At 39.0% G+C, this 19,579-nt stretch overlaps 1 protein-coding gene across 6 annotated transcripts in view; it reads left to right on the forward strand.

The window, feature by feature from the left end:
* PCDH11X (protocadherin 11 X-linked) overlaps positions 1–19,579 on the forward strand; it is a 514,007-nt gene that overhangs the window by 242,096 nt on the left and 252,332 nt on the right. For all 6 annotated transcript variants that reach the window (XM_064462893.1, XM_064462890.1, XM_064462891.1 and 3 more), the window contains one exon: positions 4,076–4,147. In XM_064462893.1, the coding sequence (XP_064318963.1) occupies positions 4,076–4,147 (72 nt within the window). The remainder of the gene's footprint in view (positions 1–4,075; positions 4,148–19,579) is intronic.

The raw sequence follows: 19,579 nt of genomic DNA on the forward strand, positions 1-19,579 counted from the left end.
GGGCAGGATCCCAGACAGAGCGAGCTGGGCTAGTATGTTGGGGCATAGAGAGAATGGTGTTGAGTCTGATGGAGAAAATAGGCTAAGCAAATTAGCAATGTCATGTTATGGATTGGCCTAAACTGTACAGACACGGAGGGTGCCGCCAGAAGGGAGGTCTCCTTCTGTGCATGTACAGTTTGTTGTAATATTAGTTTGAATTTTCTCAGGTGTACAAGAGATTTCCTCCTCGTATTTCAGACTGGGGACCGTTAGTGTGGCATCTCTAAAGGAAAAAAGAAAAAGTCTGACTTAAAATGATGACTTTCATAACCTTTAAAATCTATTTTACTTTTTTTTTTTCCTTTTCTGGTAAGTTTTGGAAGCCTGGATATTACCTGTCAAGCTGTCATAAGTAATTACATGTTTGTTAACTGACTGTTCCTAATAAACAACAAGAAATATTCATGATGAATTTCATTTTTCCCTAAAAAAAAGATTTAATAACTACTTTGATTAAATATTAAAGCTTTCTTTTACTGTTACAACTAGATAGAAAAATCCAAATATCAGCAAATTATTTGTGTACAATCTTTTTACTACCTGGCTATTATGCTGGATTTTGTTGATTGCCAACATAATTGATCAGGGTAGTTTCTAGGTGGTCAGGTGGAAGACTGATGTGACTGGCTGTAGGATGACTCAGCCAACTAAAACTTCTTTTGTACTGTATCACTGAGAATACCTGAAAATTGGACTTTCTGTGGATAGACAGGATTGCCTGGCCTTGGGGAACAGTTGAAAGTATTGTATTTCCCACTGGGCAAAAGGGATTACTGAGACAAAGGAGGCTTTTACAGCGAGACCTTATGTGGTTTCCTGTCTTTTTTTTGCCGTCCCCAGTGCCTGTACCAGGGCAGTGATAAGGGGTGTCAGGTAATGATTTAGAGCAAAATGAGTCTTCCTCAACTCTGGCAGAGTGGGGGAGATCTCAGAAGGTGTTGGATGAATGGTAGGAACTGAATCAGTTGTCCAGATACACCCTGTGCTTGTGGAACGGTAGCTGGCTGTAACAAAAGTGACAGGAGGTTCATCAAACATGAAAAGAACATAATTTATTCCAGAAGTCAAGCCTGCCTGCTAGAGGAATTGTAATCGGTGCATGTACAAGAGCTAAGGGAGCTTTAATGGCACTGCTGAAACCATAATGTAATATCCAGGTTGAAATCATTCCATCTTTATCTCATTATGAGTACAATTTTCTTCTATGCGTGAAACTTAAATGTCAAATTGAGGAAGTGGAGGGAACATAAACAGAAGGCTGTGGGCATATTCTATTGTTTCTTTAGAGGAATTGTAGAAGTTGCAGAAGGCTGTGGGAAGGTACTCCAAGCAAAATGGGGGGATAAAGGCTTCCAGAAACTTCCTACTTTTAGTAAGAGCTGCTTTACCTGCACTGGAAGAAAGAAGCTCCCAGGAGGATTGTCTATCATTACCACACTCTTCCTCTTTTTAAAAGAGAACTTGCGAATAAGTGCTGCTTATGTGATCCATTAAGAACGTGTGTATATCTCAGCATACAAGCAGGGAGCTTGTATACTAGAAGCACAATTGCTATAGTAGCAGGTAGTTCAGAACAGGTATTCGCACAATTTGAGTTTTGCAGCATGCTGAGTTGGAAGCTGCAGCAGATGTGCCGCTAGTTAGCAGTACAAGTGCTGGTTCATTGTAAGCTATCTCGCGTGTAGTCACAGCTCACATGTAAGATGTTTTTCCACACTGAAAGCGGCAATGCAAATACACTTCTAGGTTCTCTGTGGCAAACCAGGTGGGTGCTGAGTGTTAGTAGCCTTTAATTTCTAGAGCTCAATCGTTTTAGTTCTGAAATGGCATTGCCAAAATGCAACGAGAGCTAGAAGGATGTGTACTGCCTGTGGAAAGCCTGTAGGGGCTGAAAGCAGTTACTGCTTGGTTTTTTTCTTTCTTCCATGTGCTCCAGGATGCAAGCTACTGACTGCCTAGTAGTCGCCCCAGAACCTGCTCTATTTTCACTCTTGCTGTGTTTTGTCACTACTTTCCAACACTTGCCTTTGGCTCAAAGGGTCTCTTTGGGTGCTGGGTGGTGGAAACAATAGGAAGTAAATAAAGAACACACGGTGCTAGTCTGTAAGGAATTCAGCATTAAGAGGTGTTTGAGTCTTCATTAAGTCATATTTAAGATGCAGAGCGTGGTTTTCAAGTGTTACTCAAAATGTTTGAGTATTGTCTCACCTAAATGTACTTTTGCATCCCTTTTCTTCATGTATTCATGCTCTTGCTTTTCCCTTTTTCTCTCTGCTCTAAAATAGAACTGATTGGACAAATTCTGTGCAAAAAAACTGATGTGAAATTCTAAGGAAAACTATTTCTCAAGGAATCACGTGATTTTTAATGTCAGTTCCTGGCAGGTATCCCATATGGAATTATTATGGTATCTTGGCACCACAATTGATATGTTTAATAATTTTCATTATGTGTTTGGGTCCCTTTGATGCTTGATTATTACATTTAAAGAGAAATTATAAGGTAGAATATATTTGCTTTTGAACATTCGAAAAACACGACCTTCCCTTTCCAGATGCATTCATTTTAACTCTGTTTAGCATTCACCAAATCTGTGGTTATTTCTTTTTTCTTTTGAAATGCACTTATTGTTCTATTTCAAGAATGAATCATGTTCTGTTGCTACCCCAAAATATAACATAACAAAAATGGTAAAAATGATTGCCTGTAATCTATTATTACAGGCAATCCAACCTGCCAAAACAAAATTGCCATTTAATAAGGTGGTTTTTTGAAATGAGCTCTGTGAATGCTCCATGCTAACGGTAGTTGCTCACATATTCTGTATTTTAAAAAAATGTTTCCTTTTAAGTGACCATATTTTGACTATATATGACAGAAAATACAATGGCATATCTCTCCCTCTCTTTGTCAATCCTTGCAGTCTCGACGGGCATTTAGATCACTCTGATGTGGGACCTGGATAAGATGCTATTTATATTACATTTTGTCAAAGGCCGTGTCCAAAGGGTAGCACATTAGAGATGTATTTCAGGAGGAGGAAAATCCTGGCACTACTTAAATAGTGCATTTCAGCAGAAGACCTTTTTTGTGAATGTCATTGTTCCCATTTTATGACAAAGCATTTATGGAGACAGAAAATATGAGAGACTTGTCTGTATTTTTGCAGCAACATGTAAAGTTCCTTCCCTGGGAAATTCATAGGGAGAAAATTAAAAGGAGCCAACATCCTCCTATTCAGTGCTCAGTCCCAGTGCTCAAAAATCTTATGCATTTATTATTGAAGCAGAACCATTACAGGTATCAACAAATATTTGAAGGATGGTTTTGTAATATTAAAAAAAAAGGAAATGTGAAGGGTCAGCAAGACTAATTCTATGAAGACTACTTTAGTCTGTTTGATTATACTGGCTTTCGATTTGGGGTGGTCGATCTTGAAATATTCCATGGTAGTGACATGTTGAAGAGACAAGTAGCTGTTAACTGCTCAGTCTTCTGGCTCCAGCTCCAAAGAGCATTAAGGAAAGGCAAGGGCTGTCATCTGAAAACATGACTCCCCTGCCCAAATAATGCAGACTTTAAAAAAGTTTTCAGTAATATTTCTTTTAATTCACCTATTTAAGTTAATTCCCCTGCAGCCTATGTCCTTCTTTCAGGGTGTCCATTAAACATAGCACAGCCCGGGGAGGAAACAGCAGAGAAACGGGAGTTGAGTTCTCTCTGAAATTCTGCTGCTGAATGTTCCTCTGTTGGCAAATCATTTCATATTTTTGTCTGAGGTTTTCACCTGAACACGCAGATGAAGGTGTGCGCCCTCGCACCTTGAAATTTAAAGCAATTCTATAAAAATAAGTTACTTATCTGGAAAAATATCAGACCTACAGTCTACTCCAAATGTATGCAGTTGTGGTACATTGCCATTAGTTTGTATGAATTTTGTACCTGACTGTTTTATTCCCTCAAGGGAAATTAATGCTGAGTGCTGATAGTGTGGTTGGACATAAAACTGATGCATACTTTTCTCTTCTAAAAGCACACAAAAGACATGGGAAGGCCGCAAACTCCTTTGAAAGAAACAGCCCTGGAGCCCTGGACTCAGCCACAGGTAGGCTGGAACAACTTTTCTGATAATGTTTTTTTCTGTAACAGTGGTTTCTGTACATCTTAATAGAATCAATCTGGAGCTCTAAAGAAATGCTGCAACAGGTAGCAGTGTGGTTCTTAGCATTGTATGTCAAAAAGATTTGTTTTGGTGTTTGGCTGCCCAGACTATTGCTAGCGTCCTTTTACTTAAAGTTTTAGCTTTTTTTCTAAGGCAGAAATGCCAAGATTATCTTGCCTTCAGTTTGTCTTCCTTATGTGCTTAAAACCTTTGCAGAACTCTAGAAAACAAAACTACTTTCTGAATGGTGTATCAAGAAACTGGTGTAGAAATGAAGTTTGTGAAAGTTTGTTGTTTTGAGAGGAAGGTTTGAAAGATCATCCTTTTGCATCATAAGGATTTAATAAAAAATGAAGCCATACTTCATCATGCAAAAAGAGATAAAGAAATGGGGATATTGATATGCAATCTTCCTTAACGCAAAGTGGGTTTAGATTTTGTGGCCTTGCAGTTATGTACTTACTTGAGCAAATCTGTTGTTCTAAATTCTTAAGTGCAGGAGTTCAGAGCTATTTTTGCTATTTATTCCCTGTGTATCACTCCTGAATTGCACATTGAAATATGTGGCTTCGGAAGTGATGGAGGGGAGGAAAGAGCCAGTTCCTAGTGCAGGTGAAACTGGGTGGTGTTGTTCCAAGGATAAGGATTGGGACTGTAGGAGAAAAGGCACTGGAGCAGGGTGGAGATGAAGGAGGGTGCCAGGAAGACCAACCTGGAGAATCAGGCTGCTTCTGCAAATTCCCGGGGGAAGATAGCTGCTGCTTTTTATGGATGCGGGGGCATTTTTCCTTCAGAAGCTTCCACATTTGTAATTCATATGGCACAGTGCTTCTTCCTTTGCAGGTTTCACCTGCTACTAAAGGCGGCAGTGAATCAATAGCTGTAATGCCAAAGTTGAGTTTGCTGGCAAAGATGGAGAGAACCAGGCAGAGGTAGCAGCCCCTGATCTGTAATTACAGTGTGACTGTAGTCTAAGGCGGCTCTGCCTCGTATTTTCAGGCTGTAAGCACTCTGCCCAAACAAATATTCTCCTACTTCTTCTCTACTTTTTACAAACTATGTATATGAAATCCCAGAACGTAGCTGTTTTCTAGAGGCACGTTCACTCCAAAAGCATGTGGCAAACATAGCATAAGAATTGAGAGGTAGGAATGAAAAAAACCCCACATCTGTTACTGCTAACTTTGTTCATGCTCAAGTTTATTTTTTTTATGAGTTAGAATGCTAACTGTGCAGGCTTTCATGCTACAATCTATACAGCTGATTAAAATATAATAGCTCTTAAATGATAAATCCTTCACTGTAATCACAGATATGTATTTATGCTTGTGCACCTCTACGTACAGGAAGAAAAGATAGCTCTCTGTAAGCATGCAAGCCTTGTATTGCCAGGGAAATCCCTCAGCTGTTACTCTCCAAACACAGGATCTTCCCTCCTTCCTGAATAAAAAGCTCCCAGGTGCAGCGTGTGCCTTAACTGTTTCCAGCTACTGCATGGCCAAATCTCCAAATGCTCCTATCCGGGCAGCTGCTAATCACAACATGCATTAAGCGTGCATTGATCTGTGTCTGCAATCAATAATGTTTATGTGCAGGACCACAGGAGTTTGCTATGGTCCATAGTTACTGAGAGGCAGTAACTCTTTATGTGCAAAACAAAACTGTTGAGGAAAATGTTTCGCTCCACAGTTACTGCTAAACAGCAGATGACTTGTTAAGGGAGGGCTAACAGGCTCCTCCTGTTTTCTTGCCTCTATCGTGTGTTGCAGAGCAGGCAAGTAGAGAGGTTGGAGTTTGGGCTGGGCTTTGGTTTGTTGGCACATATCAGAAAACTTTGGCTTCTGAGTTGTGAGAGGAGGAGTTGAAGCAGCTTGATGCTGTGATCCTTGTTTAGGGGAGCCCTGGTGCATGAACGTGGGTGTCAGAAGGGAGCTTTTGCAAGAGGTGGTTTGTGTGACTGCTGCCAGCAGCGTTGTCAAAGAAATATTCTGTTGGCCTATCCCAGTGCTGATGAGAATCAGTGTTCTTCCTGAGTATACAGACCATCACCGTGTTATTTGATCACTTCTGAAAGTGGCATTTCCACTGCTTTATTTAGTAACTACACAGAGTAAAAATGTGTGAAATGTTTCTGTAATTTCTATTCATTTTGGAGAAAAAAGTCTTCCTTTTCAAAAAATACATACAAAAAAGCTAACACCAATATGCTTTTTTATTTCATGGAGAGAGGAAATGTAATCAACAAAATAAAAAACTGCTGGAACCATTAGTGTAGCAGAAAATTAAATTAGTTGTTAATTCTTTCATGGATGTAATTCTGGCCCCTGAAAATCCCTCCTTAGATATTTTGTATAAAGTGAGTAAAAATTCATGGCATGGATAAAAGCTTTGTCTATTTTATGAGCAACAGGCAAATGATCCAAATGGTGCTCATAAAGCAAATGGTTCCCAACTCTACAAGGAGGAGGAATATATTTAAAAGCCGCTAGAACGAATCATGAGTAAAACCAACTCCTGTTTACAAGGTGTTATTTACATGAAAGTTTTTCTGAGTTCCCCCGCCAAAGGGAAAGACTCACTACTTTTGTCTACCTAGTAATAACAATTAAAAAATCATTACACTTTCTTGGGCTACTTACTGCTGTTCAGTGATGAGGGCTGCTGTGGGATGCGTTTTATCAACAGAGACAATGAATGAAATAGCTGAGAGCACAGTTCCAGTGTGCAGGGCCAAACAGTCAGTGAAGCAGAAAGTACCACATCTGGCCTCTAATATCACGAGGTGAGAAGCTGTTACCTATTAGCAGTTGGGCAATTTCACACAGAGGTTACAGTCTGGGGGAAACAAGAAATGGTACTTTTTGTGCAGAGGGAGGGAAAGCTTTATGCCGCCTGTTCTGTCATGGCTCTCATTTGCCTTGTTTGTTCAAGGTTTCATCTTAGAAGCAGCCAGGTAGCTGAAAATTTTGAGCATGAGCTGTTCAATTACACAAAAAATAAAGAACGGTAGTGCTTCATCAGGCTCATTTTGTATTCTCTGGTGGATTTTTTTTGTTCTTGGTTTTGTTTTTTGCTTTTTTGGCTGTAACTTAAGTTCCTAAAGCAACATGACATTGCCGACATGGGAATTCTTTTTGATGGCCTTGCCTTTTAACTTGCAGTTTCCTGTATCTTTTTCTGTGAACTCAGTGAATGGAAACTGATGTTACTGCCTGGAAAATAAAGTGTGAGAGACTCATTCTGATAAATTTGGGACAAGACCTTTGCAGATAAGGAACATGTGTGGTAGTAATTGCCCATATAGACTTGTCATTGGTTTACAAGCTTTATTGAAATGCTAAATACCATGTATTCCTATGGTTATGTTTTTTTGCTGCTTTGCCTGATTAAACACTTAGCTGATAAACCCTGTCAAGGCTGTTCAGAGCTACTGCAGTTCAGATGACATATTTATAGCCTCTGTTTTTATGGTCAGTTGGAAACAGGATAATTTAAAATCAAACTAATCTGTGATTGTTTAAATTTTTGAAGTTGCTGATGCTATTTTAAAATCTGAATTTTGTGTGGTAGCACCATGAAATAATATTAATCATGATGATTCTGATTCAGAAACAAATTGTTTTATTCTTCCAAATTACTAGGAGGATAAATCTAGGAAGAGGGAATAAGGATTTACCAAAATAAGGAAAAAGAACAAAGATTAAGTTTGTATAGCTTAAAACTGCAGTAGTGGCAAATAGTGAGGTCAAATAGCATGGCAGACACAGCAAAACTCCCGTTCTTTAGTTGCAGAGTATTTCTGACTTAAAACTTTTTGGGTTTTGTGACTCTTACATCAATATCTATTCTATATCTCTGTGAAATACTGCATATAAGTGATTCATGGAGTTGTTCAACAGGATAAAATGTGAGAGGGTAGTGTTATTAGTGCTGTAGCTTTTTATTTGTTTATTAATTGTAATAGCTCCAGGTGCTGTTACTCACTTAAGATAATGGCTAAAAAGCCAGGGTACAGTTACATTAATTTTCCTGGCCCAAATGTAACATAATTACTTTAATGAACACATTAATTCATCCCCTTTCCTCGTGCTTTTCCTCCTTCTTAGTCCACGTTGTCACTGGAAACCCAGTCAATGATGACCCTCTCCTCAAAGTTCTCTGTGAGGGTTAAATATCCAAGGACTGAGATTTGTCAGGCTCAGGGAGTGCACATACATGTGTGTCTCAAGTTCAGGCTGGACAGGGCTCTGAGCAACCTGATCTCGTTGAAGATGTCCCTGCTCACTGTAGGGGGCTTGCACTAGATGACCTCTAAAGGTCCCTTCCAACCCAAGCCATTCTATGATTCTTACAAATAGGCAACACCTAGGACCAACACGGCTTTATTACCACTGGGTGTAACGGTGGTGCATTCCCACAGCAATGAGCATGACAAGCGGGAGCAACAAGATACAGGCCAAGTGCAAGTGTTTGTCTCTCAAAAGCAGAAGAGGAAAAAAATCTACTTTCTCTTTTGCATCTAAAGTTTTGTTTTCTCTTTCTTTATGTGCAGAGCACAGTCCTTTTCCCTTTCTTAATTCTTTTTTGGAAGCAGAATTACTTTTTGTGGAAAGGCAAAAACACTGAGACTGAAATCTAATTACAAATGATGAAGTGCAGTATTTTTCTGCTCAATTTTAAAGAATCACTTCATAATCTTGGAACAGTGGATAACAACATTACTAATCCAATATTTTAACAGTAAATACGTTTGATGATGGGAATTGCTACACTAATCTTATATCCCTCCACAGTATAGTTAAGAAATCCACAGGGGGTTTTACTAATCAGTTTTTGTAAAGTAAATCAAGTCGTGTAATTCTCGTTCCCTCTAAATGCCCAGCAACTGCAGGCAGAGCCATGTGCAGTACTTTTTGTTCTTTTCATCTGTTTTGTACCCTAATCTGCAGCCACGCTTTCCCTTCAATATGCAAGGAAGAGACTTCTGGAGGGCCAAGTCTCCAAGCACCCTCTGACAGAGACGTCTTGTTAGGTGAGCTGGCAATTCACCGTGGTCCCCTGGCCTGCTGTGCTGGGAAGGGACGGAGCGAGTCCACCCTCTGCACGTAGGCGAAGAGCTGCCAGTAACAAATATAATCCAACCACGTTCGCCACTGTGCTTCTGATACATATGGTTTAAGCCTCTTAGTTTAGACCCCTGCTTTACAGGCCAGTGAGGTGTATTGCAATACGGATTGTCTTTTTTTCTTGTTTCAAAAAACTGTCAAAAGCAAAAGGGTTTTCTTTTTTAAAATTTTATAAATAGTGTTTTACATTAGGAAGAAATATTAACAACCATGATTAAATATTTGAAGAGAAGCAACTAATAATAATTCTGTGCATATTTTGTTCCCACAGTTCATGGGTACTGAATTATTTTTCATGAAGTCCTGGTGTGCTCTGTTTACTTAGCTCACAGCTTCAGCCTTTAGGATTTGAAATCAGTGAAAGTCAAAATGAAAGTGAAGCTTTATTTCTGACTCTGTGTCTTCAGCTTAGATACAAACCAGACACCTAACTAGACTTATACAGTCTAGTTATACCCTGGTTTTACTTAGTATTTACAGTCTGTGTGCTCAAAATTATTCCCATTTTATTTGGTGCCTTAATAAATTTACATATGCCTCAAGTATATTTCTTATTTAATGGAACTTCAATTGTAATCCTGAGTTCTGACACAAAAGACTTGGTAAATTAAAAAAATTACTTAAAATTAAATTAAAAAAAGTATCAAGATCAGTCTAGAAGGTGTAAGAAGGTGTAAGGATTCTAAATGGCTGCATAAATATTTGAACTATTCTTTGAACACTCTAATCTCAAAACCTGATATATTTTTTTTTTTTTGTGTGTGTGTCTCTTAAAATGGCAGCCTCACAAACTGGAAGCCAACTGGAAGCAGGGAGGTGTTTTGGTCTAATCTGAGTACCAGCAGGAATGAAATAGTAATTTATTATGGAACTTAATAGAAAATCACACTAATTTTTGCACTTTGAAAATAATTATAGTGGATACCCTCATAAACATTTAATCTTTCCAGCAGCAGCTAGTGCAGTACCTGGCTGCCAAAAGGTACAAACCTGGCTTCTCACAGATAGCCCCACTATTCATTTTAGCTGTGTTTCTGATAAATAATGTATCCAGAAATCAGTACACAGTTTGGAAGGTAACTTAATGGAAAGGCAATTTATTAATTGGAATCGGGCATTAACTATTTCTTCTATAGCAGTCCTTTTCCCTGATTATTCATTTTAATGAAGAATAGAAGAATACTAATATGCCATATATAAAACAGTATATCAGCATATGTTGTGGCTGTATTAGGCCACTGGGAGTATTCAACTGTAAATTTCAATAGTGAAGTTTAATGAAGAGATGTTTGCAGATAAAAAACTTAAGTATAATCTAAATAAAGACTTATTCTGCAGTGGAGTAGCATTGCTTAAATAACCTAGCCAAAAGGGAGAACTCTATTAATCTAGTAAGATTTTGGTACATTTGACAGGCTTTATGTATATATAAGAATATTTATTTTTTTCAAGATCTAGTTTTGCCATAGTGTATGAGAACTGTAAGTTAGTAGCTGATGTAGCTGAAAAGTCACTTGAAGGGAATAAGAAAAAAAAAGCCAGGATATCAGACTTGCGAGCACTGAATTTGCTATTGATTTCAGCAGGGGGGATCATTACAAAAGCAGAAAAATTCCGATTTAGTTTATCTGTCTGTTCTCCAGACCAGCTCATGATTCTGTGATTAAAAACTCTCGATGTGAGCTAAGCTACAGTTCTCCTATGAGTTAATGAAAATAAATAAGAAGTCTACAGACAGTTTCCGTACAATTTACTCAGTATATTTTTCAGGAGGAGAAAGCCAGTCTCTTTGGGGTCTGTATCTCTGAGGACAGGCACTTGCATGTTTGTTTCTGCCAGATTGTTCCACGTATTTTCAGAACCCAAATGTCAAAGCTGCTGAGTGGAAAATTGGGGGATAGTAAAGGTTTCAGTTCCTTACTACCTTGAAATATTTAAATCTTTTCTAAGTCATTCACTGAGACTTTGAAGAACATATTTTCCTTTTTTGTCCACCATGACAGCGGCGATGTTTGTCTAATTTGTTTGGCTCACACTGTTAAATCTTTTCCTTCCTCTTGCTTCTGACATGTCAGCGTTGTTATTACAGACTTGAACAGCGGTGTAAATGAGGAAGGAATTGGTGACGGGAGCAGGGAGCTCAGCTGCAGAGCATCACCTGGAAATTCAGCCCAGTGTGCATGAAAACGGGTAACCCTGGAAAGCATCTTGTCAGTGTGCATCATATTGGAGCTACAGGAGGGAGCTGTACTGCTCAGTGCAGGCAGTTGATTTATTCTCCATTGCTGGATGCTGAGTTGGAGGAGATGGGGTACTCAGTAGTGAAATATCCATGACATTGTTTAAAAAGGGCAGGTAGACAGCTACTTCTTCATCTTGTGAGATGCCAAAAGATCTGTCAGTGTCTAAGTAAATCACTGCGGACCTGTTTTCAGAAAATGTAGATGAGATCTTCAAGGTGCTTAGTTATCTATCCGGATGCTCAGAACAGCGTTCCTCCCCTCGGTATTTCTTCTGCCATCACCCCCATCTGGCAAGAATGCAGAGACATCCCCATTATTTAGGAGAAAGCACAGAGTAACAAAATCATTAAGTTGCACTGAACTGTAACTTACTTGCTCTGTGCTGTGCTCAACATGCATAAATCTTAAAACAGAAAACATAAACGAGGTGTGATTCATCGAGGTGTCCATTTTTCCAGTGTCCAGCTTGCTGCCACTCACAGAGCAGTTAGCTGTAATGTAAGGTGGGAGCTGGGCACAGAAACAGATCCATCCTCTTCACTACTGCAGCTGGTGGATGTATTTATGCATCTCAAAGTAAGAGGAGTGGTCTGAAAGGCTTTCTGGAAAACATGAGCATAATAAAAGCTTTCTAGTGTTATGTTTAAACCTTAAAAATGGTATCAGCTTCAGGGTGGAGCTTTGCATGAAGAGTGAGTGTGTGAGGGAAAGTTTTTGGAGGTGTTGGCCTTTCAACTGTCTGTTAATGTCTTGAGGTTTTTCTTTCCCACACTGTGCTTTTAGGAAACTTTTAACCACTATTTCTTTGTGGTGGTGTTTGATGGCAGCATTGGGTTTTATTTTGTGTTTGTTACTTGCCATAAACTTGTCCAATGTTTAACAAGAACATTCACAATGTTTAATAAGGATGTTATGCCTTCCCTCCTGATGAATTAGTGACGCCAATTTTATTTTCTGGATAGCAAACACAGTCACTGTCATAAAAGTCTTGTCTCAGGAAATAATGGGAGTAGGCACTAGATGCATCACCTGGAGATGTCCGTCTGCTCATGGTTCTGTAATGCTGAACATTTTACTATCAATCATGATGGAAGAAGACTGAAAGCCAGTTTTAGCTTTCAGGTAAGAGGGACAAATTATTCACAGGTGCTATTAGGGTCCCCAGTGCTCACTGACCAAACCATAGTTCATAAATCTGCAATGTTGAAAATAGTTTTTGACTGAATGTAGTTAACTGAAATGAGGTATTTCACCAGTCTGTTAAGTTATATGATTATTATTGTGTATCTGTAGTGGGGACAGTGGCTCTGGGTTGCTGGTCACTTACCCTCTTAGTCAGTTTTTCAGCTATGAAATCAGTTGTTTTTTCTTGAAGGATATTTTACGGACTGAATAATTTTTTGGCTGCAAATTATTGCACATAAAGCAGATACACTCCAACTTGGTGCCCTGATGGCTATCTGGTAATGGATATTATGTATCCACAAAGCCCAGATGAGATTAACACCACTGTTGTCTCCATCTGCCTTTGAGAAAGGATCCAGTAAATAATGAGGCATATAAGTGACGATTATCACATTATATTCAGCATTTACTCTGTGTGTATTAATTGTTCAGCCTGGAGCAGAGGAGGCTGAGGGCAGCCGTCGTCGGGGTCTGCAGCTCCCTCCCAAGGGGAGGAGGAGGGTCAGACGCTGGTTTCTTCTCTCTGGTGACCAACGCCAGGACCCGAGGCAATGGCAGGGAGATGTGCCAGGGGAGGGTTAGGTTGGGTATTAGGGAAAGGTTCTTCCCCCCGAGGGTGATGGAGCCCTGGCACAGGCTCCCCAGGGAGGCATCACGGCACCAGCCTGGCGATATTCCAGAAGCACTTGGACACGGCCCTCAGACACCTGGTGTGAATGTTGGGGTTGCCCTGTGCAGGGACAGGAGTTGGGCTCGATGATCCTTGTGGGTCCCTTCCAACTCAGGATTTTCTGTGATTCCATGATAAGATTAGTTCTAGGTGCTCATTGTTACAATTCACTGTGTTCAGGGCAGTATCGTCCTAATCTGAGGTACTAACAATTCCCTAAATATTTGCAATATGGAGACATTTTTAATACTGGGTTCTTTAACTGGCAATAGGCTGTACTTACATTTATAATAAGGTTCAATTTCTCTAGAACTTACCCTACAAATTGCTCTAGCTCTTGGCTCTGTGGTTCAGGCAACATGATAAAGTATCATCTTCTTTATTCTGTATGTTTACTACAGAACATGTGTTTGCTAGAAGATCTTGGACAGATTTCCAGGTATTTATGTGCAACCCAAGTGTGGACTATGAGCATCCAGACCCTGGTTTTATCAGGAAAGAAACCCAGGCTGAACCCGCAGCGGCACTGTCCGGGCAGAGTGGGAAGTGTAAGGAGCTGAGATGTATATCGTGCACTTACATTGGTTTGTGCTGGCTTTTGCTCAGGGTAATAGCCGGTACTGATGGATCAACATGCTGTACAGAATGTTTTTAATATGGATTCAGCTTATTTATATATTTGGCTGTCTCTCACTTCACACATACATCGTGGCCTAGCCAGGCCTTCCACAGACCGAAGGGTGGTTTCAGCAGGTGGGCCGGTGGTGGGCCAGGCCGTAACCGGTATAAGCATACTGACAGAATTTCACAGAGTAAACCTGGTGGTTCTTCTCTTTGCTAACTTTATACAAACAAGTCAAAGTGTGGAAGCATTATTTGTGATTTTTATATATAGTTATTTTCTGGAAAATAGGAAGAAGCTGGTCGAAAGCTGGTGGCTTTTCTTTTGTTTTGAGAATGCTATTACTTAAGGCCTTTATAAAATTTCTAGGATTTTTTTCTTTGCTTAGAAAAGAGGTATAGTCACTACAATTAAAGATGAATGATAAAGTTGCCTGTTTGCCCATTCTCATGTATGTCTTTGGCTTTTCCTTGTTCTTTTTTGCCACTTCTCCCTAGAGGAAAACCTGGTCTTTACAGTGATTTTCTGGCATGTGAGAGTTAAGATTTTATCCTTCCAAATTTCATTTTTGAACATTATGGATCACTAGTGAAGAACTGTAAAACTTTCGCCATTCACAGTGGGTTCTTATGATTTGTATCCGCTGGTTTTATTTTCCTGTTCAGCAGCTTGCCTGTGAGGTGATGGGACAAGACAGGCGGGTCTCAGCAAGAACAAGGCTCTTGGTGCTTTTGAATTCTGGTCCTTTTTTCTTTAAGACTTTTTGTATATGTGTCTAACACACAGATTTTTGTTTAAGTAAAAGTAATGATGCTTTGTGATCTGTTTCATTCTCTGTTTCAAGATTTACAAGTGTTAGTGTTGTGACTCAGAAGCATCTGAAATTTTAAAGATGAGCGGTGAGAGGGACTAGGTTGCTTTATTTCTTTTTCAGAACACAGCTAAAATGGTAGGCTTCTAGGCTTGGCAGTTTTACAGCAACTTGATAAAAAAAATAATCATGCCATCACTATTTTATCTTGCTGCTTTCAGATGTGCTTCCTTTAGAACTGCTTCTTTCTTTCATATTTGTGGAACTCTGCTCAGCAGAGTGGCAGTCTGTTCACAAGCTCTGCCAAGTTGAGGATTTGAGAGAAAGTAAACAACTCAGTTGGAAACATGGATAGCAAGTGTTGCGTAGACTCTAAGAAGAAGAGATATGCTGCTGTATTATACAAGAGTTCACTTAATGGAAAAAACCTGTTTTCCCCTTAGAAGGAATGAATCTATCTTGCTGGCCATTGTAAAGTAAGCCAGTCATGCCTGACAACTGAACTCTGTTTGGGGAACTTTTCTATCAAGTTTTTTATAGCACTTTTCCTGAATGAGAATACCCAATATTTGGCCCTCAGTTAGAACATAAGGAGGATTTTTAAGGGATAAATCTTCATGCTAGAACTACCTAGAGAGAGCTGATAGAAGGAGCTGGGAAATACCTGTGAGACCTGAGAGACTGGTCATTATTGAAGAAGTATTTTCCTACGTATGAAATAGTTACTCCTCACATATTCCTCAAATATTACTTTACTTGTTAGCGATATTTATTCTGTGGGCTACAAATCCATTAATTATACTTTTATAAAACAGTACTCACACCCTGACAGGTTTCAGTTTTTGCAAACAGGCATGATTTAACTCAGCTCCTTCTCAAATGATTTGTGTATTGCTCCTACCCTCACCAAACCTCCAAACAGCAGGGAGGTGAAAGGCAGTTCCCCATTATCTTCCTAAAGAAGAGGTGGAGCTTCACTTTTAAGAAACACCTTAAAAACATTGCCTAGTGCCATTTTCCCCAAAGCAGAAAGATTGCTGTAGATGACTTCTGCACTATTCTTATGAAGGCTTTAACTCCCTCTTTCATATCCCCACACTCAGAGGCAGATGAAGCTCAGAATACACCCCAGAATTATTACTTCTTTTTTTAATTTTTTTTATTATTTTTTAATTTTTTTATTTTTGTGAAGCCCTATGATGTCTGTATTAGTTTAAGGGACTGCAGGTAACTCATGCTGAATTACTTCACCCCTTGTGGCAGCATACGTTAGGTCTTCAGGCATAAGTGTTACCTATAGCCGTGCTTCCCTGAAAGAACTTAGCAGAAGTTGCTCTCATTAACTTTTTTTCATTGATACCACTTTGTTTTAGAAACTCAGGAATGTGACTGACACCGTACATTTAAAATAGTGTCTATCGATTGCGCTCAGATATCAGAAATATTGGAGGGCATAATTCAAATTGTTGGAAAGTATCATGACTACCTTTTGGGACAGGAAAATTCCCATTCCACTTAAGTAGTGGATCATATTTTTAATAGAGATCATATTTTTAAATGAGGTGAGCATAGGAATCTTTAAATTATTTTTAATGAATACCAAAACACTTATACTGGTCCTTATTCAGTGATCTTCATTCTCCAAAGAAACTAAGCTCCCTTAGAAGGCAATAGTGGCAGTCATGATGGTAAGGAGGGAGATAGAGAATGAAGAGGAGGTACAAAACAGTTTATGTGATACTGTAAGCAGACACAAGGTAAACCTGTGTTGATATGTGGGAACATACGAAACAATGTATGTAACTGAACACCAAACAAACATAGCTGCAGAAAATAAATGCTTCTGAATAAGACTGTTTAGCTGTAATAGATGTGTTGTCAACCTGCTGCAGCTAAAAGCTAAATACATGAGTTGGAGAGAAAAAAAATCCAATTGAACAAAATCAATCATTGGGGTGTAGGCTATTAAATGTTGACAAGTGGTAAAGGCTGGTTATACTGCTCTAAAACTTTGGGGGATAGCAGAGCACCTTTGAGTAAACTTACACACTTTAAATGAAAAATGAAAGTTCATTGTTTTCTTTCATGGCATTATATGTCAGGGGCCAGTATTCTCAGAGACTGGTCGACAGTGTGAAATTACTGATTTACTTAGTTCTTTTTATTTCTGACCTTGAGATCTTGATCATTAAGTCTATCCACCTGACAAAACTGCAAAGGTCAGAAAGAGTTTAGATTCTGTAACAATAAAAATCTCAATTTTTTTAGTTAAATAATAAGCAATACTTTTTATGTAAAGTGGAAGTCAGGTAACTGTGATTCATTTTATTCTGTAGGGAGCATTGCACAGGAAGTACACACAGCTCCTTCATTTGTTTTTCTTCTACAGCCAAAGAATTTGCCACACAATTGCATGAAAATGCAAACTGAAAACTTAAGGAGACAATATTTCAGACTCTTTGGAATTGCTTTCTTAAAATAAAAAACTTCCGTTGATTTCTACTTCCCCAATGTTTTAAACGATAAGGTTTAAATTGTTTAAATTTATATAGGAAATAAGGAGAATAGACGGGGTGTGTTACCAGTGTAGAGACACAGGGCTTCAATTGTGTGCTTCCTTATACATTGATCTGACTGTTATTTGGCGATTCTGCCACTTTCTGAGGACTGAGGAGTAATGATCAGCACTTGCTGGAAGAATGAAAGGGAGCTGGTAACCAAATTTAACTGTGACAGCCTGCTGTCCTCTTCTCTATCAATGCCTAGGAAATGCATTTCTTTTTATGCCAGTCAATGCTAGAGTAAACTGAGGGCTACTAAGTGGTGAACAGTAGTTACAACTTGAAGGTTTCACTTCATAGATCTACAAGGAAGAAACAGGAAAACGGAGCACAAACCTGACGTGTCTGCTCCTACTGTTGGTGAATTTTTCAAAAAGAGGATTTGATCTCCCTTGTAATTTGCGTCCTCTTGCTGTTTTTCATCTGAGATACAGTGTTGGGATGTCATGGTGCATACAATAGCTAAGCTTTTGACGCACACTCTTGTGGCTGGATAGTATTGAAAAAAGTAACAGGTCTAGGATCCTGAAGGGAAACCACCTTTGGTCACTCCTGAGCCCGTTCTGATCTTTTGGTCAGCTTTTATGGGGTGAGGACAAGTGGGTGTAAAAAGTACTTGCTTAAATCATTATTTTAGTATTCTTCTGAATGTTCTTTTGCCAGGGTGCTTTCCTTAAAGTTAGCGACAGTTTCCTAACACAAAGAAGAAATTGCCTCCAACTAAAAGCATACTGGAAACAACCAATCTTGCATAGCTGCAGTAAGCTATTGGAACAGAAAGTAAAAAGTAGTATTGTATATGTCCTATTATTGACTTCTAGGCATTACTACAAAGCGGTCAAAGCTCCTCTGTGCAGTGGAAGGAACAGAATGTATAACTGCTAATTAAGCCTAGACAAAATTTTATGGTGTGTTTCCTATAGGTAACATCATAAGGCTGTGGCAGACTTTATGGGGAAATTAAGGCCAAATGAAGAAATGGCACTGCTGCTGTGCATGTGGTAGTTTTCCTTAGAAACAAATAACAAGAAATATTCTGCGGTGACCTTACCTGCCGCAGCGGGGTGTGAGGTAGAAGGGATTTTTTCAAATGCTAGTTGTGGTTTTAAGGATTTTCCAGTTTAATTATAGATGCTGGTGAAGCTAGCAAGGAGGTGCAGAAATGCAGGTATCTTCTACCTCTGTCACCTATGAGAGCGGTAGCAGCACAATTTATGTCATATTATCCCTACAGAATGTAAAATTATCCCATGAGAATGGAAAAATATGTGTAGATCCAAAATGTTTTTGTCTGAAGAAAGTTGTAAATGCTCTCACAGCAAATATGTGGGTCCCTACCTCTTTTGGAGGTGGGTGGCAAATTCCTCAGTGGCACAAGAAAGGTCAAGTCAGGACAATGACAAGTTGTTTTTGACATGAAAAGATAACAATAATGAGAAACATACACTGTTAAAATTTTGTTATCTTCAGCATGTTAGTAAAACCGTAGTTGAAAAGGCAACTTCAAAGCACTGAGTGGGAAGAGCAGAGAGCTGGGCCCAAAAGAGCACCTCATGGGAGGAGGAGTATATCTGTTGGGTATCCAGATATTCTTTCCTGAAGATGTTAGTGTGTGTTAACAGAAATATTTGCAATCCCTCTGTGTTGGGTGGAACCCAAGATAATTTACCAGACTACTTAGAAATTCTTTGTTTTAAAACTCTTCATTGGATTTTGTACTTGTTTGATTTTTTTTCTTTTGTTAGTTGCCTTTTTGATAACATTTTGTTTTCTTATGCTAATCTTTGTCCAAGAAACTGACATTTGCTTTCCTCTTGTAACGAGTTTAGATGGGCAAAAGAGTAAGGAGACTCAAATGTTCCTGAAAGGCAAAGATGACTGGAAGTCTAAAAATTCCTTAAGTTCCTCCAAAATTTTTAGCTTACGATCTTTAAGGGAAGTGTGAAAGTTTAGGGGCTTGTTCTACTGGTAAAATCTTTACTTTAAAATAGAACCTTGATGTCATGCATGAGATAAATAAAAGCACTGGTTGTTTTGACACTATGGAATGTAGTTATATTATGCACTGGTTTCCCAAGAGATCTTAAAATTTAACAAGCAGAGGCCAGTGTGAGTGATGAAATGAGGCAGCAGTAGAGCCATTTCAATTATACTTTT

This window comes from Phalacrocorax carbo, chromosome 11 (assembly GCF_963921805.1).
Source record: "Phalacrocorax carbo chromosome 11, bPhaCar2.1, whole genome shotgun sequence".
NCBI lineage: Eukaryota > Metazoa > Chordata > Aves > Suliformes > Phalacrocoracidae > Phalacrocorax > Phalacrocorax carbo.